This window comes from Onychomys torridus, chromosome 12 (assembly GCF_903995425.1).
Source record: "Onychomys torridus chromosome 12, mOncTor1.1, whole genome shotgun sequence".
Classification (NCBI taxonomy): Eukaryota; Metazoa; Chordata; class Mammalia; order Rodentia; family Cricetidae; genus Onychomys; species Onychomys torridus.
In genome coordinates, this window is record NC_050454.1 from 18193122 (window position 1) to 18215308 (window position 22187).

Below are 22187 nucleotides of genomic sequence, written 5' to 3' on the forward strand. Positions count from 1 at the left end.
ATGTGCTTCAGTTCTCTACCCTGAACAGTCAGGCCTCTTACTTAGAACGCGCCCTAACTCTGAACATCAGATATGAGTAGTCTCAGCGATGGTTAACTGTGAACCCTAGTGGGCGAGCTGAATGACAAGAGTCCATGTTTCGCTATTTTCTCAATGACTGACAGCTTCCTTGGCATCTTGTGCTGCTTCTCTTTCTGGGAGTAATATGGACAGAGTTGAAGTTTGTTGCTGAGGAGTGTTTCCTCTCTTTTTATTAACTATCAAGATCAAAATAGATATTAAGAAGACACAAGCAAAACCTGACTGTAGGTGGAGCTTGATCTCGATGGTGTGTAGATTATAATTTCAGTCTTAGTGTGAGTTTTGGGGGTACTCTTTGAGTCCATTGAAGAGTAGTTTTGTTCCTACAGGTTATAACAAAGCATCGTTCTACACTAGCACTATTTCCACTCAGAATAGCTTTGACCGAATTACCTATCTGTGTGGTATAAGTAGTATATTTCTGGATGTCAATGTTTTGTTCTGTAGGACCTGACATGTCACGAGATTTCTAACCATTAAACCTGGTAAGTACACACATACTGGCTTTATAACAACTAGAGCTGGTGTAGAGCATAATAAAGGAAATAAGGATGAAATACATTCGCCTTCTCAAGCATACATACATTTACCCAAGGTTAATTTGATTATCCAAAATATTCTTACCCGTATGCCAGTTGTAGAAATACTAAATTTGTAATAACTATCGTTTTTGAGAACTTGAGAAGTATTTAAGAACACTAAATTGTGTTCATATTTAGTTGCAGCCTGAGTAGCCATATGTAGCTAGGACTCACTTTTGCCACATTGGTCAGCACAAGTAGAACATTTCTGTCATTACCACTGGGCCATAGCGCAGACGTTTCTGTGGAGTAGACCCACACTTCGGGAATGCTGACTTGGCAGTGGCCGAACCATTAGGACCTCAGCTCCTGTGTTTATCCTCTGTCCTCTCCTCCCAACCTAGTCCACGTGTTCTGCCCTTACCACCCTTTGCAAAGTGTAAAGTGACCCTCCACTGTCTCCCATGTTTACATCTGATAACCACATCTGGCCCCCGAATGGATTGGAATTGCTGATCCTAATGAGTGAAGAAGAAAGGAGAAGTCAGGGTGAGGACTTCTGGTCTGTGGCCTGAAGAGCTAGGATGAGGTGGTTTCTTCAGTGTTGATACAGGTGTTATTAGTCCGTGACTCCAGACTCTAATAACATCCCCATTTCTGAGAATCTAAGGCTAGGGGCAGCATGCATTCTTACACACTCACACACACTCTCTCACACTCATATATACTACCCTAGAAGTTTCTGTTTACCAGGCACAGACCTGTAGTAAAGCACTTGGGGAGCTGAGGCAGGAGGCTCACAGAGTTCAAGACCAGCCTATACAACTTGGGCTGAGAATGAAGTACTATCTCAAAAATACGACCAAACAAATAAGAAGTAACTGAAGGCTGGAGCGATGGGTGAGTGGTTAAGTACTTACTGTCCAAGCAAGCCAGAGTGCCACAGATTGGATCCCTGCACTGGTGTGAATGCCTTGTGGGTGTGGCTACCAGCCTGCCATCCCTGGAAGGTGGAGATAGATTCCCAGAGCAAGCTGACTTTTGAAAGAGGTGAGCTCTGGGTTTGATTAAGAGACCCTGCCTCAGAGATAATAAGGTAATAATAAGGTAAAAGAAAACAATTGAGAAAGAAACAGTTGTTTATCCAGTCTTATCTAGCTAAGACAATCCTATACAGATTGGTAGAAACACTTGAGTATCACAGAGAGTCTAGGTCAGTGATGCTTTCCTAGGCCTCTGAGTACAACAACCCTTAATGGCATTTTAAGTTCTTTGACATATTGATGTATTCATTCTTTACTGCTCTGAGTTGCCATCCTGAATTTTAGCAACTTAAAATAGGGTAAACATTATCTGGCATTGCTTCTCTGGGTTAGGAACACAGAAGCCACCTGGCAAGGCGGGGATCTGAATGGTGTGGTTAAGCTGTGCATATGTATTACAGCTTCCGTTTAGTGTTTCTGAGATTCCTGAGTATGTGAGTGAGTGGGTCTCTGTGTCTCTGTCTGTTTTTCTTGCCTTTTCTTGGCGTCTTTTCCTTCTGTGTGTTCTGTCCTATTCTGACGTGTTAATTTTTCTTTTATCTTATTTTAATTTTATTGTTATTGTATTATCCTTTAGACGCCTGTTTGTTTTCTAATGAGAGACAGCAAGGGGGTGGATTGGGATGGGCGGGGACATGGGGAATAACTGGATTAGTGGATGGAAGGACAACCATAATCAGGATATATGAGGAAAAAATCTATTTTTAATACACGGGGATGTTATCTAGGGATGCAGTTATCTGATGGCTTCCTGGGGTTAGAAGATGTACTTCTAGGCTGGATCATTCACGTGGTTAACAAGCTGGTATTGACAGGAGGGCTAACCACCTTTTTTGTGGACCTCATCATGGTGGTATTATGGGAGTGTTTTCCATCATATCAGCTGGCTCTCCTTAACACCAAGTGATCCAGTAGAGAGAGTAAGGTAGAAACCATATGTCTTTTATGTCCTAGCCTTAGAAATCACATACCATTATTTTTGCAGCATCTGGTTGGTTACGCAGTTCAGTCCTGTTTGTGGGAAAGGACTACATTAAGAGCATAGGTACCAAGAAGCATGAATCACTAATGTCATTTTGGAAGATGCTACAGTATATTAAGATGGTCTTATGCCTCCCTTCCTCTTCCCAGAGCAGATTGTTTTCTGATCATGTGACTGGAAATGAGTTTACAAATTGTATTATTCAGACTGTAAACTCATTTCCAGTTACATGATGACATAAAAAGGGTTGTGTATTTCATGGTGATTGTGCAAACAGACTTTGAATTTACTCAAGGAAGGGAGAGTAGTTTGGATTTGGTCATACACTAATGGGCTCTAGCTCATGACAGGGCATGTACCATAAATGCACAGGTTGCTGGTGTGGGCGGGGTATTTAGTGCACTCACCTTGGCTGGCCTCCACTGGCACAGCTAGTGGCCACCATGGCCAGAGCTGTCAGAGTGCTAGTTTATGTGCAGGCGCCTCTCAAGTCCTGGGCTTAAAGGGAACAACAGGTCCTCCTGGCATCTTCTGCTGAAAGTGGGGAGCATGTGTGTTGGTGGGAAGTGGGGGACATGTGTGTTGTTTGGTGGAAAGTGGGAAACGTGTGTAGTTTGGTGGGAATTGAGGTCTGTGTGTGTTGTTTGGTGGGAAGTGATAGATACATGTGTTGTTTGGTGGGAAGTGGGAGACATGTGTGTAGTTTGGTGGGAATTGAGGTCTGTGTGTTGTTTGGTGGGAAGAGGGAACATGTGTGTTGTTTGGTGGGAAGTGGGGAATGTGTGTGTAGTTTAGTGATGATTGTGTATGTGCTGACAGTTGTGTAGAGTGCAGGAAATGCAAGAAGGATGCTTCAAATGGAACACTACAGCCCTGAAATAACTCTGGTTTTCCAGGCTTCTCTGAACCGTCTTTAATACAGCCTGTGCCTGAATCATGACAATGAAGAAAGGCCAGGGGACCTGTCATCGAGACAGGAATTCTTGTTGTATTAATAGTACACCAAACTTGGGTGACTGAACAGTCTAAGGAAGCCATGAATAAACCTTAGTCCCAGGATTCACTGATTGCTGGGAAAGGCTGTCTGCTTGGCTCTGGAGAGTATGTTCTGGTTCATATGCCATGTACCAGTGAGTTAAGATGTCCCCATGCTCTGGCAGTATGACTCTGAGGTCACCTCATTTATATGAAAGTAGAACTGAAAGCAGCTGCGAGTATTTTGAGGTAAAAATTAATGAACTAAACAAGCATTCACGTGTCCACTGTCCCCCACTGGGTTAAATGTGTATAAGGGCAGATTATCTGGGGAACAGGAAAATGAAGAGTTGAGGAAGTACAGTCTTTATAGAGTAGTTATGGAGTGGATAAACGGAGCAGCAGACCCTCAGCAGCAAGGTTCCTGTGTGTTCTTGGACTCTGCCGTGTCTTCACTGGGTCACTATGTTAGCAGATGCCTGCTGGAACATGGCTCGCGATCTTCAGTCAGGTTCCAGGCTGTGCGTCCATTTATCTTCAGGGAGCCAGACTCCAGCCTGTCTTCCCCACACAAGCAACACCACTTAGCTGCAAACAGAAAGGAAGTCAGACTGCTCTCCGCCTGAACCAGCCTATCAGATAGCAGCTTTGGAAGGCCACAGCCCTGAGTGCAGGTGAAGTGGTGTGCTTGTGCTCTGTGTAGTGTCATAACGTTCATTGCTCATGCTCTCTCGGGACTTTGGATTTGCAGATACTAATGCTGGAGACCGTGGACAGACCAATAATGCCGCTTCTGCATCAGCTTCCAACTCCACCTGAACAGCCCCAAGTAGCCAGCTGCGCAGGAAAAACCAGCAGTTACTTGAGTGTCACTCAGCAACACTGGTCACGTTTGGAAAGAAAATTAAAAAGAGGAAAAAACAAAAACAAAAACAAAAAACCCTGTTCATTTTAGTGTTCCATTTTTTTATTACTGTTGTTCTTATTTAACCTTGTAAAATATCTATAAATACAAACCAGTTTCATTGTGTTCCCACTTTTCAAGAGATCCAAGGGGTAGGAGGGGTGGGGGTGGGGGAGGAGCAGAGCACTGGAACACACAATCTCTCCCACGACAATCTTTCTTTTTCTTTTCTTTTTTTTAACCAGACGTCTGCTGTTGTATACCTTAAAAACCAGGCTCCTGCCTCATGCCCCCACCACAACAGAAGAAAACCTGTTCTGTGCTGGTCTCTTTTCTGAATTTGTTTTCTTTTCAAGTCTGGTGTAAGACTTTGATACAGTGCACAGCTTGAAATTGGTTGGGAGCTTAGCAGGTGTACTCAACAGGGACTTAATGTCACTTGTAAAATGTATACGTATCCTCGGGTATTTGAAGACTTGCCTTTGGCATGTTGATGGCAGGTGTGACAGACCAAAAAAACAAAAGAGAGAGAGAAAGAGAAGAAATGTGTATTGTTCGTAGCCCAGGGAGGTCACTAAAGTCTGAAGCTCTAAGGGTAGAGTTGTGATTATTTAAGGTTGGTTTTGCTCTTGACCAGAGCGAGTGAGCATTGCAGATGCTGGCTTAGGAAGGCTGCCGGGAGAGCAGCAGTCTGCGTGCCCTGGGGTGGATCTTGGTTCACCTGACCAAAGGCTGTCTGCACATCTTCGTATGGTTTTTAGCTGGTGCACTAAAGATGAGACTGCACCTGATGTTGAGTGAGCAGCTCTGGGTGCATCAGAAGGCAAATGTCAGGAAGGCAGCAGGCCGGGGCAGATCTCACCACTGTGAATGAGTTTGTCCAGAGTTTTCCGAAGTTCTTCCCCTTAGAAAAATACACTTGAGAGAAGACATTGTAGCTAACTAATGTGAACTGTAACAGTCTACTGCTCTGTTTTTCATATTTTAATTGAAAATCAAGCTTGCAAGAATTTCCACATTCTTACACATAGTTCTAATTTTAAATCCAAATCTAGACTGTATTTAATTTCTGCTTTTTTAACATCATGCTTTTAAAATTTATTTATTGATGCATGTCAATAAGCCATTATGATTTTAAATAGTAGGCATATTAAAAACCACACATCAAAATGATAAAGTCACCTGTACCTGCTGACTTTATAGAAAAACTGATTAAATATCAATGTGTGTATATATGTTATATATACATATATTCAATACTGCCTTTTCTTTTTGTCTACAGTATCAAAATTGACGGACTGAATCATGAAAAGGGTGTTCCCCCAACCATTAAGAGTTTGTTTTAGTTTTCTTTGTTTATCAGTGAATGGTGTAAGAATCAGTCTCTTGTTTTTTGAAGAAAAAGCAATATTCCTTGGAAAGCAAGGAGGATTGAAGGATTATGTTTGAGTGAGGAACAGAATTCATAACTAGTTTGTTGATCCTTTTAAGGTTGGTATCTTTGTGGGCCTTATATACTCTAAAATGAACCTTGGTGCTTATGGGCCATTACTTGACCTATGAATCTTTAAGGCACAATCAGTTACCTTTTACATTTAAAGATCACTTGAGTGATGGCCGCCTTCCTTCCTTCCCCTTCGTCCCCATGCATCTGCTAAGGTCAGCTGATGGCAAGGACTGCAGAGCCCTTGCTTGTAGCCTCCCTTGCCCTCAGGACCAGCCCAAGTCATGTGGGGGTCTTGCCCTCCAGGTGGTTGGGAAGAGGGCTCTCTTGGCAGCCCTCATGCAGGCCCCAGTACCCTGTCATGCCTCTTGACCGTGTGCACGACTCTCCAAGAGAGATGTGCTGCCTGCCGAAATGAAAGAAAGACAGCGGTAGCCATCTGACTTTCACTCACTGTGCGGCTAAGCTCTCCGGGCCACCAAAGGGGTTTCTCAAACCTCTGCTTATATCAAAGTTCACAAGAAAGGAAGCATGCTTAGTCAAACCAAATCAAGCAAATAGGCTTTTACTTTTGTGAAGTGCTTCTGGGAGAGAATTAACAGTTTGAAGGAATTCTGAAATCAAAGTATTGGACAGCATAGTTCCTTGAAGAGGTGACTTGGAAGGCCATTTTCAGAAAGACTTTGTAAAGAATCTGAATAAGCAGGTCTATGGCCTAAGAGGGGAACCTGCTTTCGGATTAAACTGCCCAGCCAGACACAGACACTACTCTGGACTTGGTGTACATGCTAGAGTCCGTAAAAATCAGTGCTTGTTTTAGCAAATATTCCCCACCCCCACCCCCAGATGGGGTAAGAGAAGAGTAGAGGAAAGTCAGGTGCTTTTCTCAAATGTGTGTGTGTGTGTGTGTGTGTGTGTGTGTGTGTGTGTGTGTGTGTTGTGTGTGTTCGCGCATGCGTACATGAGGGCTGAGGTGCACGATTTTTCTTTCTCAAGGATCATGGCAGGATCACAGAACTCTTACACAAGTGAGATCCAGGTCTCCGAATATCTTTTTGTAAATAATAATAATTAAAAGCTCCTCACCAAATTCAAGCTTGTATATTATATTTTCTTTCAATGTTTTTAAATTTAAGTTTTATTGTTTTGTATGTAAATATGTGGACCCAGGAACTGTTATTAATGAGCAAAAAGTTACTGTTCAGGGCAGTGATTCTGTTTAATAACCAGACAAAAATGTAGACGAGCTTTTTAAAGCCATATAGTTTTAACTCTGTACAGTAGGTACCGGCCTGTATTATTGTAACAATAACTCTAGCAATGTATAGTGTATCTATATAGTTTGGAGTGCCTTCGCTTCCATGTATTTGGGTTTCTTTGTTTTGTTTTTGTTCATTAATTGATTTCTTTGATCCATGTGTCCCTGTCTGTCCCCTTTCCCTCTGAAGTTACAACGTAACAGCACCTTTGCCCTCCACAGTTTGAGTGGGGGAGAGGAAACTATGTCTGAAATCTCACTTCATTGTAACCTTGCCTTGCTTTTGGTTCTGGGTGTGTCTGTCTCCTCCTTAGTAACAGCAACCAACCGGTTTCACACTTAGGGGACGTGGTGGAGGGCAGGGAACCCTAGAGCTGGAGGCTATCAGATCCCTTGGGTCTGCTCATCTTTTCCCCAAGCCCTAGCGTGGGCCTTGCAGCAGATTCTGAGAACTCCCCGTGCTCACTCCCTCCTTACCTACTTCCCTCCCAAACAAATGAAAGAGACACTGGTTTTGTTTTATTTAATAAAAATAAATAAATAAAATAAGTCACGCTGTCTTGGTGGCATTTGGGTTTGATCCGTCAGTGGTCTGGGTGCCCTGATGAAGTTGTTAGCAGCTACTGCACTGGGTGCTGTGCTGAGGAGGATTGTCAAATGGACTCTGAGCCTATTCCTCCCTCCTGCCATCTTGTTGGATGAAACATCATTTGAATTTCTTTTTTAAAAATCAGTTTCCTAACTGTGCCTAATATGGCCTTTTGAAAGAAAAAAAAAAGTATCCATTTTGCTAAACCAACTACTTTGTTATGTCTTGAATAGAAGAAGGAAAACAAAACAAAAAACCACTACCAAACCAAAGGTTGCTATTTTTGAGACGTCCTGTGTTTATTGCACATGGCAGAAGACTGCACCTTCTTTCCCATAACATACAGTGTCATTTTTTTTTTTTAAAGTCCTTTTTTTTTTTTTAGGCCCATTTATTAGGTTTGTGTTTTAGCAAAGTATATCTACCCGGTCATCCTGTCCACGCCAATGCAGAGGTCCTGTGAGGAGTATATTCTCTATCCCTGTGGATGTAAAGACACTGGCATTTCTGTTACATTTTCTTTCCCTTTGCAAGGGTTTTAACTTTGGAATCTTCCAAAGGAAGTTTGGCCAATGCCAGATCTCCCAGAGTTGGGGTTTTGTTTCTGTTTCTTTCTTTGTTTTAAATCGAAATTGTGTCTGGTTCCTATTCACACTACTGATTGTTCTGATCACAGAGATGAACACGTTTCTCCCCTGTATAAAAAATGAGCATCATTTATGGTGTGAAACCTGTCTTTTCTGGTAGACACTGAAGCCACTGAAAATAAAGAAACAGCTAGAAGCACAGGAGAGTCCCAGACTGAGGTCTCCTTTGAGAGGCTTCGGAAGTGACGCCTGGGGTCTGGATCCTTCCCATGGGGTTATGGCATTTTATTCAAGTCTGTCATTCCGTGTGTATCTCCACAATTCAAGCAAAATGACAGCCAGTACATGAGGGGTGAGCTTGACAGAGTAGACTACCTTGTGTTAACTTTTCATTTTTTTTTCTTACTATATCTGTCTACAGGCAGATACAGATAGATGTATGGAAATGTGCTTGCCTGTAAAATTTGCATTTATAAATGTGTTGCCGATGGATCACTTGGGCCTGTACACATACCAATTAGCGTGACCACTTCCATCTTAAAAACAAATCTAAACAAAATTTATTATTATTATAATATATATATATATATATATATAAAGGACTGTGGGTTGTATACAAACTATTGCAAACACTTGTGCAAATCTGTCTTGATATAAAGGAAAAGCAAACGCTGTATAACATTACTACTTGAATGCCTCTGTGACTGATTTTTTTTTTTTTTTCATTTTAAATATAAACTTTTTTTGTGGAAAGTATGCTCAATGTTTTTTTTTCCCCTTCCCTTTCCCTTGTAAATACATTTCGTTCTATGTGACTTGGTTTGGAAATAGTTAACTGGTACTGTAATTTGCATTAAATAAAAAGTAGGTTAGCCTGGAAATGAAATTAAAATTCACAAGTGTGTGGTCCTTATTTCAGTGCCCACCCCTCTTCCTTCACCCTGCCTACTTTGCCATTGCAACATGTAGTCACGTCCCCATCTGCTCTCTCCTTACTGGGGAAACAGGAATCCTTGTAAGAAAAGTCAAGATGCGAACACACGACTCTCACTCTTTGAAATGACCTTGCTCTGATGTGTAGACAGGAGGTGCAGCTTCCAGCTTGGAAACCCCTGGACTTAATGTAGAGGAAGTTTTGCAGACACTGTTTTGGAAAGAAAGATAATCTCCCTGAAAGGAACAGTTGTAAAAACATGTGTAAGCTGCTGCCCTTGGTTACTGTGTCCATGGTTTGGTGTGACTGTATTTTCTTTTCACTTCCATCTTATTAGTGATGGTCTTTGGGAGTCTTTGTAAAACATGACCACCATGGACAGTGGGTCTGTGTCACCCATATAATCAACACGTGTTTGAGTCTGCTCATTTCCAATACTGGATAATATATGTTAACATGTTATGTCTCTTAGTGCAAACAGAAACTTTTTTTTTTTTAAGGCCTGGCTCATTGTCGGGCCTAAAGGTTAGAAATAAGGTCATGTGACTGCTGCTTCAATAAAGACAAATTTATATTCGATTAAGTGTGGTCTTTTATTTAGTGGGCTAGATATATTAACACTTTTAGAAAGAGCTCAATGTGGTGCCACCTGCCTGTAATTCCAGCACTGGCAGAAGGGGAGGAGATTGGAGGAGCAATGAGGTGGTTTGGGTTTACTACCATCTTGTTTAGGTCCTGTCTTGGCCATTTGGGTTGGGACTGAAGGACCTGCCAGCTGTCCCTCGAAATAATTAACGGTTGGTTCTTGATTTCTGAGTCCTTACAAAGGCAGTGCTGAATTGTAGGCCAGCAGCAGGGGTGTCTTTCTGAGCATCTTGAGGTGTTAGAGTGCTGTGGCTATGGAAAAGAAAAGCCACCTGGGAGAAACAGACTGCTTTGGAGACTGGTGAGCTATCTGGAGCTGGGGTTGCTGGTTAAGTGATGGGGTAGGGGTGGGTTGGTTGGCTTCTAAGTCTCTTTTTTTTTTTTTCCCCCAGAAAGCAAGGGCCACTCCTAACAAATAACGTGAAGATTTGTTATTCAGGTCAAGACTTTGGACACACGGACAGTGGCTGCTGAGTGGCTCTTGAGTAATGGGAGAGCCAGAGGTATACAGTGGCTCACAGATCTTTTCTCCCACATTTTGGAAGAGGACCATACCCTCTTGAGTGGGAAACCAGAAAAAGAACCATCGACGCCAAGATGCCTAGAGACCAGTGCTTTCTTCTACTTGTTCAGAAGTTGGGGGGGGGGGGGTTGAAGAGGCCACCCGATAGAGAGCAAGAAAGTTGGATCTCTCTGAGTCTTAAAACTTAACAATGGTTGCTAAGAGCATGTGGATCCTGTGTGCATTCCTTTGTGCTGCCTATCTTGAACATTAGGCCCCAATGGCCTCTTGGATTAAGTGCTTACTGTCTAATTCCTATGCCCAAATACCAGGTTAGTGTTTGGAACACTGCCTGGGTGTTTTAAAAATCATCTGGGTGTGGGGGGTATATTCTGTTTCACATCTTAATCTTAACCTTACTTCTACCCAGTCTAACCACTGTCAGGCTTTTGAATGAGGAGCCCACAGAGGTAACTTCCCAGAGGAAGGAAAGATGCATGTATGCTTTGTGAATAAATATAGTTGAATAGAATTTAGACTTCCAAGTGAGAAATGTATTTCTAGTTATGACCACATCTTTAATTATTGCAAATTTCATGGAGTGAAACCTATCTGTATTCATGAATTTCATGAGCTGAGAAAGGCTCAGTTTTCTCTCCCAAACACAAATGCTTTCATTATCTCTTTGTGTAGAAATTGGGGGTGAGGGTGATAGGGAACATGCTTACATTGTTGATTTGTGTTGATCTGGTGCTATTGCAGTCTGGCTAGAGTTAAGTACTTACCTGTTTCCTTAAAATTTAGTTACTTTCTGCTTCCTTCGCAACCGAATATTATCACACAACTCAAACTTCAGTTAGTACATTTTATATTATGATATGTATATATTTTTATATGTAATAATCAAGCACAAAAGCTAATTAAGTGATTTTTATGTTCTACCAGCAGATTGTCAGGTTTATGAAGGGTAACACTGAAATTGGTAGAGTACAAATGTGTATGAATGGTTTTGTTAGGTTTTGGGGGTGAGGAGCTGTATTTTGGTTTTTTTGAGACACTGTCTCACATTGCCCAGACTGTTCTGTGTTCTTACCTCAGCCTCACCTTGGCTCTGTTTTTATTTCTATTTTCTCATTCTCACATTTTATTTTCTCCCCCCAGAAAAAATAAATAAAAAAATAGGGACTGGAGAGATGGCTCAGCGGTTTAAGAGTACTTGCTTTTCCAGAGGACCAGAGTTCGGTTCCGAGCACCCACGTCAGGTGGCTCACAACCACCTGTAACTACATCTCCAGAGGATGCAATGCCCTCTTCTGACCTCCTCAGTTACACACACACACACACACACACACACACACACACACACACAAATAAAATAAATTTTTTTTCAAAAATGTTTCAAAATTTCATTATTGAAATCCTCTTGTCATGATCTGATGTTAAACCCAGGAACATACTTGCTTAGTTCTTAAGCATGGAACACCTCATGGGAAAGTAAGGCCTACCTTTTGAAAAGGCCCGGAACAGTTCTACAAACTATTATAAATGAGGCAAATCCTCCCTTACACTTGAGGATCCAGGTGTACTCAGGAGTTCAGTGTACACAGGTAATTCTGCTATCACACGTTTATTGTCTATACCGTAGCCTTGTCATAGATCACCCCAGTGTTCCAGTTTGGGGAGCAATCCAGACCCCAGTCAGACTGGGAGCAGATGTGCCCACACCAAGTCACATACAGGTCCCCACAGCCACAGTCCCCACCCCTTCCTCAACAAGCACCTGGCATTTGGAACCTTCAGCTGTCTTCCAGTTACCCACAGGACCCCAGTGCAGCTCAGAACCCACATAAAGCTCCTGGATGATGTCACATGCCCTTTCTTTAGATACACATTAGCTGTTAGAAGTTTTTTTATGAGCTATTAACAGCCATTTTAGCTTTGTCATCTTGCTGAGGTTAGGATCCACATCTGAGTCCAGGCTGTATTGTATCCCCCAAAGCAGGTCACGTTGTTAGTGATTAACTGTGTTTGGTCAGCTGCGGGAGCCTGAGTGATGTGTCCAGAACAAGGTCATGGCAAGCTTCTGGCATTCAGCAGAGACATTAATGAACCTGATGGTGAGCTCAAGTCTGGAACACACAAACAGCTCAAGAGAAAGCTTGAGGTTGGGAATGTGTGGCGTGTAGACCCTTACATAGCTTGACCTGGTCCCTCCTTTCCCACCCAACACTTTAAAATTTAGTGGGATTTGGGGGTTTATTCCCAACCACAAGGATGGGGCTAACCTGTAGGCCAGCATTTGCCACAGGGGCTCCATGTCCTTTGCCTGAGGAATGAATGCTAGTCAGCTGCAGTCATAGGACATTGTTGGCTGTCAATGTGTCCATCTGCCTAGCCCTAGAAGTGGCAATGCAGAATGTCCGGATCTGGCTGTCCCGTAAGATCCCCACCCAGGGGCAGCCAGTCAGCCATCTGTGCTGCTAAATAACTCCTGCATGAGGGGGGTGGCAAAGGGGTGTGAGTCTTGGATACGAAGCAGTTGCTGGGTCTGCTGGGCGTTGATACTGCGCAGCTCCGTGAGAACAGCCATGATCTTCAGGAACAGGAACCTGTAGGCAGCCAGAGAAGAAGTGGAGACTTCAGCCCACCCCTTCCCATCCCACCAGACTGACCCTGTCCTGAGAGCACACAAATTCAATCTCGGAAAACCCGAGATCAGCCAAGTTGAGGATATTTGGAATTCCTTCAGCCTGTGCATGACAAGGCAGAAGCTGTAACCTACCTCTTCCCGCCCCACCCCCACCAGCTCGAGTCCTTGTACACAGAGACCCCTGGAGAAAGTTCAGACCTTGCGGGTGCCAAATTTATAGGTTAATATGGAGGTGAGGGGAGTCGTCATCTTGGTTAATAACTGAGCTGCAGCTAGGTAGGACCTGCAGGCTGGAGTCCTTTCCCGGATCTCATCGCTACATCTGAACGCATACTTACCTGGGTTTCCCCATGATAGGTAATGACGCTAGCACCTCCACCCTCCTTGTAGAAAGTAACCCAATAAATAAAGATGTAACCACCCACCCACCCATCCAGCATCCCAGGATACTGAACAGAAAAGAAAGCAAGTGCAGGCCAAGGGGTGAGTGATTCTTCAAGTCTACACTGTAATACCCAAAGCTGGCCTTAATCTTCAAAGCCTTAGAATTATCATCAGATTTGTTGCTGTCTTCCTGTCTGTGGACATGGAGCTGGGCCCTGGGACACAGGAATCCAAGGACTGGTTTGGGAGCTCTTATCTATGCCAATCCCCAAGCAGGTTTTCTTGACAAGCTTGAGCTTTGACAATCTTCTAGCTGCCAGGCTCTAGCCCTCCACCCTGTGGAATCCTGGGCATTGCCTTGGCTGCCTTGTAGCATGGTGTTGGTGTCCACGTCAGGGGAGTGTTTGGAACATTACAGGTTATACTCTACATAAAATTCTCGGCCCCGAGGTTGACACTTTGCAATCAACAGTAGCTAGTATAGATGCACTGCCATTATGGGTGGTATCACTATAGTTATCGTCATTGGGAATGCTACCTGGTCTTTGCTAGAAGACCCTACAGGACAGACAGTAGAGTCAGGCTCTTCCCACACCTTGATGACAGAAGTGTAGACGGCCCTGGGCAGACAAGTATCCCTCAGCTAGACTTGGCCTGGAAGTCTTAGAAGAGGTGACAAAACAGTCCCAGAGCCTTGGTCATCAGAAGCTACCCCAGGCATGGCAGGGGCTTGGAAACCAAAGTGAGGGGGCAAGAAGGCTCCCCCTCATATCTGCCCCTCCCTGCTCATCCTCACCTGTGGGCAGGAGATGGCCGACTGTACTCAATGTAGGCCTTCAGGGTGAGGGCAAATCGCTCCTGCAGCTGATCTACCACATTGCGCTGTACCACGCCAGGACGGTCTGAGAGGGGGAAGGGAAGGCATTGAGGTTCCAGGCGGGGCAGAGAGGAGCAAAGGAAAGCTTAATCCAGCCCAGACTAAAGGAATTGCTGGCCAGTCACTTCAGACAGGAAAACAGCAGCCTCTACAGTCTGCCTGTGACTGCTGAGACCTTCCCTGGGGAGGACAGAAAGAGGGGGCTGCTGCCTCCTGCAGATCGCTGGGGGAAGCCCATCACCTGGGGAGAAGAGGGAGATGGCCTGCATCAGCACATACTCCTCCTTATGCAGCTGCAGCTTCTTCAGCATGTAGTGGAATTTTATCAACGGATCCAACAGAAGTTTCTGGAAGCCACCTGTGGGTGAGTATAGGGTAGACAGCCAGCACCTCAGGAATCTGACTCAAGAACTCAGGCTTCCCTTACCAAGCTCTTTCACTCCGTCACCCAATCGCCCTCAGCTGCTGTCTCCCACCCTCCCTCTGCCAGGCATCTCTTGGGCACCCTCAGGATCTTCGAAGCAGTAGGCCAGCCGACCGCACTCCCAGGTTCCAGTTTCTGTGTCGAACATCGTGTTGAACCTCAGTAGGCACATCTCAAAAGTGGCTCCCTTCAGCAGGGAAATCTGGTCCTCAATAGGCAGGTCCCTGGCAGCAAGGACAGGAGGTGATGACAACTCCTAGGTAGGCTGTCCACAGGCTGGCACCAGTCCCCATCTCATCATCCAAAAGTTGGAGGAGAAAGAGGAAGGAGATGGAACAGCCTCCTTCTGGGGCTGCAGTTCCTTCCGGGTTGCTTCCAATCTCTCCCCCTCAATAATCCAGGCCATCGGGTTACTTTGCCCACTGAGGTCTTCTCTGCACCTCCAGGAACTCTCCATGCTTCCTTAGCTTTGTGTCCAGGTCCCTTACAGCCCCGCCTGTCTTCCATCACCCTGCATGACCTCTGACCAACATTTAATGCCTTGGTTCTTCCTTGTTAGCCTCATAAACTTTTGCCTGTTTGCCTACCTGGAATGATTGCCCCTTTAAGTAAATCCTGTTGAGTTTTCAGGTCAAGTAGTGTCTTCCCTTCCCAGAAGTGTTTCTAGAGAGCAGAATCCTACACATGTCACACCTTGTACCGGAAATACCTGCTACCTGATGTTGAATTTATACATACATGTTCGTTTCTCTGCAGTAATGAAGACCTTGTATTTCACTGCTATTATCTGTTCTCTGTCTGACAGTGTGCTCCTTGTATGTATAATTCAGCCCTACTTGACCATATTGGGCAAGGCAAGGTGGAGGGTCCAGGAAAAAATACACATTGCATCATCCCTGGCACCACACACTACATTTTATGGAGTGGTGGTCTCCACCACACTATCAGGTTCCAGGTTGTCTTACTGACACCATTTGCCATGGTCATTACTTCCATGCCCAGCTCTAGGGAGAGTTGTTGGATTGTAGCACCAGCCACCCTCCCCATGGCCTGCTTGATGGCAGACAGCCGGAAACCCTACATCTCTCTTCCTCTAGGTACTTCCTTCTTTTTCCTTCCAACTCAACTTTTAGTGTCCAATCATGGTTTCTGTCCTTATGGGGGAAATAGGAAAGTCTGAAGACCAGCATTTGCCAACATTCTTCAGATTTTTTTTTTTTTCATTTCATCAGCCCTATGTGGTAGTTTGAATGTAATTGGGCCCCATAAGCTCATAAGGAGTGACACTATTGGGAGGTGTGGCTTGGTTGGAGTAGGTGTGGCCTTGTTGGAAGAAGTGTGTCACTGTGGGGTCCAGCTTTGAGGTCTCCTATGCTCAAGATACAACCCAGTGTCTTCACTTCCAGTTGCCTGGGACAAGGTGTAGAACTCACAGCTACCTCTCCAGCACCATGTCTGCCTGCATGCCCCATGTGCATGATGATAATGGACCAAACCTCTGAACTGCAAGCCAGCCCCAATTAAATGTTTTCCTTTTTAAGAGTGGCCATGGTCATGGTGTCTCTTCACAGCAATAGAAACCCTGACTAAGACACCCTACAAAGTTGATATGATCAGTTGCCATTCCAAAATGGAGAAGCTGACAAGCCCACAGCAACAAAATTAATGAACCATATAGGCTTTATTCTCTGGTAGCAATGGTCCCCCAAGAGCAGAGACAACATAGATTCTTTGGACACCAGTTTCTCCCAAGGTCGTAGGGATTTCCTGCAGACTTCTTTGAAACTTTTGAACATTCCCATTTCCTTTCTACATCCACTCACTCAGCCCTCACGACCTACCTGAAGTAGGAGATGACTTTGGCAAAGTTGATGACGCCCTTGAACATGTAGGTTGACACATCAGCCAGGTGTGGCAGCAGAGGAATGATCTCTTTCCCATCACTCTTGGATGGGGGTTGGTAGTTCCAGATGCTGCCATCTTCTCCCCGAAGCTTCAGAGAAATCTTCATTGGGACTGAATCTTGCATGATTTGACTCCATACGGCAGGATCTTCCAACAGTGAGGTCTGCAGATACTCTGGGAGCTCACAGCCACCATTAAACACTGCAGGCAGCTGGGATAAAGGGCAGGAGCAAAGAGAGAAGGGGCAGTGTGTTGTCATAGACAAGTCCCCACATAGGCTCCTGATGACCAGCTGCAGTCTAAGAAATATGATCAGAGGCATGCACACACACATGCATCCATATATACATAGCCTGTGTTTCTTCTCTCAGGCTATCTGATAGTTGGTGTTCTATGAATTAATAGTCACATTCCTACATGGAGTGTGAAGGGTGAGGGATGCCTTCTTGCCTGTGTGTCGTAAGCATATCCCCCTGTTGTGCCCAGGAGACAGAGATAAGGGTTCAGAAGCTGTAGATCAGTGGTTCTCAACCTAGAGGTAGCATATCAGATATTTTTACATTGCAGTTCATAACAGTGGCAAAGGGAACAGTTATGAAGTAGTAATACAGTTATGAAGAAATCAGAAGGATTCTGAGATTTTTTTTTTCCATTTCAGGCAAGTTCTCAGGGAATCCTGATGCAGACCACAGCATGAGAGACCCTGGGAACGTGAGCCAGGCTTTGAGGAGCTGGCATAGCCGTGCACGTGTGTGCAGCTCTAAGCCCCTACCCGGAAATCCTTGAAGTGGGAGAAAGTGGTGTCAAAGGTTTTCATCTGGGCATCCATCAGCTCCTGGATCAGCGCCTGCTGTTCTTCGGTCAGCCCCTGCCCTCCAGACAGCGGAGCCTCGATCTTTTCCCTCTTCTTCCTCTTGATCAAGGCCCGCCTCTGCTCCACAGCGGCATCAGACATGATCACTGAGAGTTAACAGAGCAGGTTCAGCACATGTGCCCCTGCAGGGTCAGCCTCCCCCAGCCGCCAGACGCCACCAGGACTGCAGTTATGGAGGGGAACAGAAGGAACCATGCAGGGACAGCTAAGAAGAAAGAGAGGACACAGCTGTGGCTGGCATCTCCCACCACACTTCCTGCCGCAGAGAACTGGTGCTCTGTAGCTCCGAAGTCCCACAGGGCCACAAATACACACGAGCTCAGGGGCTGTGGTGTGCAGATGCGCACCAGTGCCTCAGCTCTCTGGCACCGGCTGCAGTACCCCCGAGCCTGAGCCGCCCTGCCCCACGGCCACTCACTCTCCTTCTTCATGCCGCTGTCTAAGCACTTGCGCAAACGGCAGGCCTGGCACTGCCGCCGTGTCTTCCGGTTGATCTCGCAGGTCCCCTTGCGGAAGGGGCACCTCAGCCGGACATTGCGTTTCATGGCCCTTCTGTGGGATGAGAAAGAACGTTAGGTAGTCTATGAGGGGCACTCAGCTCCTGGGCCAGGCGCTACAGGCCATAACCACCTGTCTGTCCAGCCCCTGGCAGCAGCACACAGGACACACTAGGGATTTTACAGGACAGGTGTAGGTTGGCACTCCGCCCTGAAGTCCAGGACTCAGAAGAGGAGGAGACCTCTGAGATGATTCTACAGGAAATGAGACGTGCTTCAAGGACAAGTCAACTGCAGGCTCAAGGTTTTCCCCGAATCAGCTCCCGTCCTTCCTCATACCTTATTATTAATGGTATCCATGGAGATGGGCTTCTAACTGGATTTTTCCTTGGAAGAGGGAGCCAGGGGAAACCTGCCACCTCCGTGCCCCCTCCCCACTCCCTCTGCACCCAGCAACTTCTGAACATACACAGTCCTTCCCTTCTCCAGCTCCCCTTTTAGTGGGTTCCAATTGGCCTGGGATGGGGAGGTTGGAAGTTCTGTAGACCAGACCCCAGGGTGGGGTTGGGGGGGGGTCCGCTGAAAGGCCACCAGTCTTTGCAGGGAGGCAGCTGCAGGTGGGCAGTAAGTGATGGTCACAAGTCTCTGGCCCACCACCCTCTTTACAGCCAAGCCATCCTGAATTTCCCACCAAGGACTGCCGTTGCTGCCCTACATGAATGTTACCCTGTATTTCCACATCTGGATGACCCAAGATTCCCTTGGCTCTGGCCTCTCTTCTGTCCAACAGTGTGGGAAATGAGAGAAACTGGCTTGGAACCATGGGAACAGAACAGTGCGGTGCTGGGAGGCCTGGACTAGAAACTGAGCTCACTGTAACTGGAAGGGCTTGAGCTCGGAAGTGGCTCAGACCATCTGTCAGCCTAGGGTTATGTCCATGGCTGTCACACTCTCATATTTGCCTCTGCTGCAGACCTAGATCAGAGGCCCCTGATGCTGTCCCCAAATGCTTCAAGAATGGATAAAAGGACTGGTGTTCATCAGAAGCATGCTATATATCAGGTGCTGGGCTACTTGTTTTGGACCGTTTTAAAGACTTGACTTTCAAAACCAACCCTGTGAAATTCATCTGTTATGTCCCCTACCCTACCCCCAGCACAGTGAAGGAGACTGATCATCACCTGTCCTCCAGGTAAGTGACAAGCTTTGGGTCCAAGTTTGATAAGAAGCCAAGTTCCCAACCACTGATGCCTCACCTCCCTCTGGATGTCCCAGGATGGCACCCAAATGGGGAGGATTCCCACTGCTGGGGGCAGTCCCCTTAGAAGCTGCTCCAACAGATTCTCTGGCTTGAAGAACCAGAACCTGCCTTCATGTGTGGGTTTGTGGTACATGCTCGGCTTAGTGACTTAACTGGTGTTCTTTGCTAGTGACAGATTCAGGAGCAGCCTGAAGCCAACTCTGGCATACATGATGTGATGGTGAATTCTGGGACAGATTGTTCCCCCCTTGAATGAGCATCCTTTTTTATTGTCTGGGTATCCTGACACTGCTTTTGGAATTAGACTAAAATCAGAGCCCTTGCATGAGCCGAAGAGAAACATGCAGGCTCATCTATTGTAGACTATTATTTTAAGGTGTGTTACTTTTGTTTATGTTGCATTTGTTTAACTCTGTGAAGCTGTGATACTTTGCCTGTTTAAAACACCTGATGGTGTAATAAAGAACTGAAAAGTCAATAGCAAAGCAAGAGAAAGGATAGGCAGGGCTGGCAGGCAGAGAGGATAAATACAAGGAGAAATCTAGGAGGAAAGAAGAAAGAGTAAGAGAAGGAGGAGGACATCAGGGGCCAGCCACTCAGCTACACAGCAAGCAGCAGAGTGAAAATGAAAGGTACTCAGAAATAGAGAAAGATAAAAGCCCAGAGACAAAAGCTAGATGGGATAATTGAAGTTAAGGAAAGCTGGCTAGAAACAAGCCAAGCTAAGGCCAGATATTTATAATTAAAGATAAGCCTTTGTGTGTGATTTATTTTGGAGCTGGGTGACAGGCTGCCCACAAGAGTAAAGAACAAAAACAAACAAACAACAGAAGAGACTCTGTTGTTGAGTTGCCTACAAGTTGTGCAGAGAAATACTAATTATGAAGCTTATCTGTATCATCCCAAAATGGTGCTTTTCAGTGATACATCTGCCCAAATCACCCATGGACTTATAAATAATAGATACCCATTGGTTTGCCAAGCTACACTTGGGTAGAATAATTTCCTGGTTTACTGTTGACAGCCCATCTGTGGTGAACAGATGTTTGTTGATGACTCCTCAGGAAAAGTTACACAACATCTGTCTGTCTTGGAATGGCCTTGAAGTGAGACCTGCAAACCCTTTCCCTTCCTGAAGGCGAACTGGATCTCTTTCTTCACATCTTGCTTCCTGCCTTCCCTCCCACCTTGGATCTGAGCCGCCATGCTGAAGGTGGCTTTGCTAAGCCGTCACTAGTCTTTCTGTCCTTCATCTGGTGATGGTGACCCTTACATCCACACCTAACATGCTGTGAAACATGATTTTTTTCCCTTTTGCATGAGACTCTTTTAGTTTTTATCTATCTATTTATCTATCTATCTGTCTGTCTGTCTATCTATTATTTATTTATTTATTTTGGTCTTTTTAAAAATATGCTTCAAGATGAAGTTATCTTAGTTTTGATTTATTTTATGACACCTTTTCCTTAACAACTACCATATGAGAGTGATTTGAAAACTTGCTTTTTCCTATTTTTTTTCCTCCTACTTTTTACTGTTCTTTTATTTTAACTCAAAAATACATAGAGGAACAAAGTGTTATATTAATGGAAATGATCCTTCCCTGGATAGTAGATGAAGGAAGACTTGAAGATGAGGTTTCTTCTAGAGTATACATTCTATCTTGAAGTATTTAGGAGGGCTTTGGGTGGACCAGTAGCCCATTGAAATGACCCTAGACATCAGTTCAAGCTGAGGCCTTGAGACATCACCCAACCACTTAATGGTAAAACCCAAGTTGGATGTGATCTAGTGTCAGTGCTGGCAAATGTGTGAAAATTGATGGGTCATCATACCTGAAAAATCCCTTGCATCCTTCACACGTCATGACATTGAAGTGATAGCCATTGGCCTTGTCCCCACATACACGGCAGACTTGAAGCCCGCCATCTTCCTCATCTACGTTGATGGGCTTTTCTGAGACAGAATCTGCTTCTTCACAGCGTACAAGGTCAACATGGCTCCAGCTTTCTTCGGGTCTCATCTCCAGGGTTACATCTGTATATCTTGGACTGGAACTAAAAAAACACAGGGAGTGAATGAAGGCTTTGTGTAGGGAGATCCTGGGAGCACCCTTCCTTTTGAGCAAGACTCACATTTGGATTTGATGCTGGACCTGACATCCCATGGGGGGAAAAGTGTAGGTGATTATTTGAATTGTTGTTAAGAAATACGTAAACACTGCATTGTTATGCACAGTAGGGGCCCTAGGAAGAACACTTAAGCCAGAACATGGGGTGGAGGGGAGGCTATTATGGGAGGAAGAAATGAATAAAGAAAATGCTGTCTGGATTATGGAGTCACTGAATGGACAGAGGGGGTCATGAGTTGATCATAGGCTGGAAAAGGGGACAACTCGTGGGAAATACTAACATTCGATGTTATTTCTGGGGCTGGGGAGATCTTGGGAGGATGATGGCTGTTTAGGTGTGGTGTAGCCCAGAATTCCACAAAGAGAAAAAGGATACCCATTCCGCCCCACAAAGAAGGTTTTCAATTGAATACCAGTCAGACAGACAGCGCAGAGCTAGGATCACAAGAATCTTTTTACTGCAGGAAACTTTCTCTCTTTGAAAGATTCCCACTCAGCCAGTATCAGCTGCTCTATGCCTCATTTTGTAAGCAAGGAAATAAAACTCTGGACTCTGGTCTCAACTCTCAAGAAATATTAATCCTTGATAAGTTCTCTCAGATTATCGTACCTTGGCTGCATTCCATTTGGCCTGGAGATTCTTCTGAACAATTGGTGTTTTATTGAGCCATGTGGATTATTATGCTGTTTGTATGGCAAATTTTATCTATTTGGAGTTT

The 22187-nt window shown here is 45.0% G+C and overlaps 2 protein-coding genes across 4 annotated transcripts in view; one reads left to right on the forward strand and one right to left on the reverse strand.

Annotated features, from left to right (window-relative positions):
- Gsk3b (glycogen synthase kinase 3 beta) overlaps positions 1-9897 on the forward strand; it is a 155289-nt gene extending 145392 nt beyond the window's left edge. For both annotated transcript variants that reach the window (XM_036203407.1, XM_036203408.1), the window contains one exon: positions 4354-9897. In XM_036203407.1, coding sequence (XP_036059300.1) covers positions 4354-4421 — 68 coding nt within the window. In that variant the 3' untranslated portion in view covers positions 4422-9897. The remainder of the gene's footprint in view (positions 1-4353) is intronic.
- Positions 9898-12929: 3032 nt separating this feature from the next.
- Positions 12930-21390, reverse strand: Nr1i2 (nuclear receptor subfamily 1 group I member 2). Of its 2 annotated transcripts, none has more exons than XM_036203834.1 (8): positions 21173-21390; positions 17998-18131; positions 17478-17665; positions 16642-16793; positions 14882-15024; positions 14618-14734; positions 14296-14401; positions 12930-13074 (listed from the first exon to the last, which is right to left on the reverse strand). In XM_036203834.1, the coding sequence occupies exons 1-8, from the start codon at positions 21358-21360 to the stop codon at positions 12930-12932; spliced, it is 1173 nt and encodes a 390-aa protein (XP_036059727.1). In that variant the 5' UTR covers positions 21361-21390. The 2 variants fall into 2 exon arrangements, with proteins under 2 accessions (XP_036059727.1, XP_036059726.1); XM_036203833.1 differs by having other exon boundaries at positions 16642-16916.
- Positions 21391-22187: the final 797 nt, after the last annotated feature.

Excerpts from the sequence above, each read along its gene's own strand:
- Nr1i2 (XM_036203833.1), bottom strand. The coding sequence starts at position 21,360 with ATGAGACCCGAAGAAAGCTGGAGCCATGTTGACCTTGTACGCTGTGAA. Across the intron at positions 18,132-21,172 it reads GGATGCAAGGGATTTTTCAG|AAGGGCCATGAAACGCAATG; the intron begins GTATGATGACCC and ends CTCATCCCACAG. Across the intron at positions 17,666-17,997 it reads CAGCGGCATGAAGAAGGAGA|TGATCATGTCTGATGCCGCT; the intron begins GTGAGTGGCCGT and ends GTTAACTCTCAG.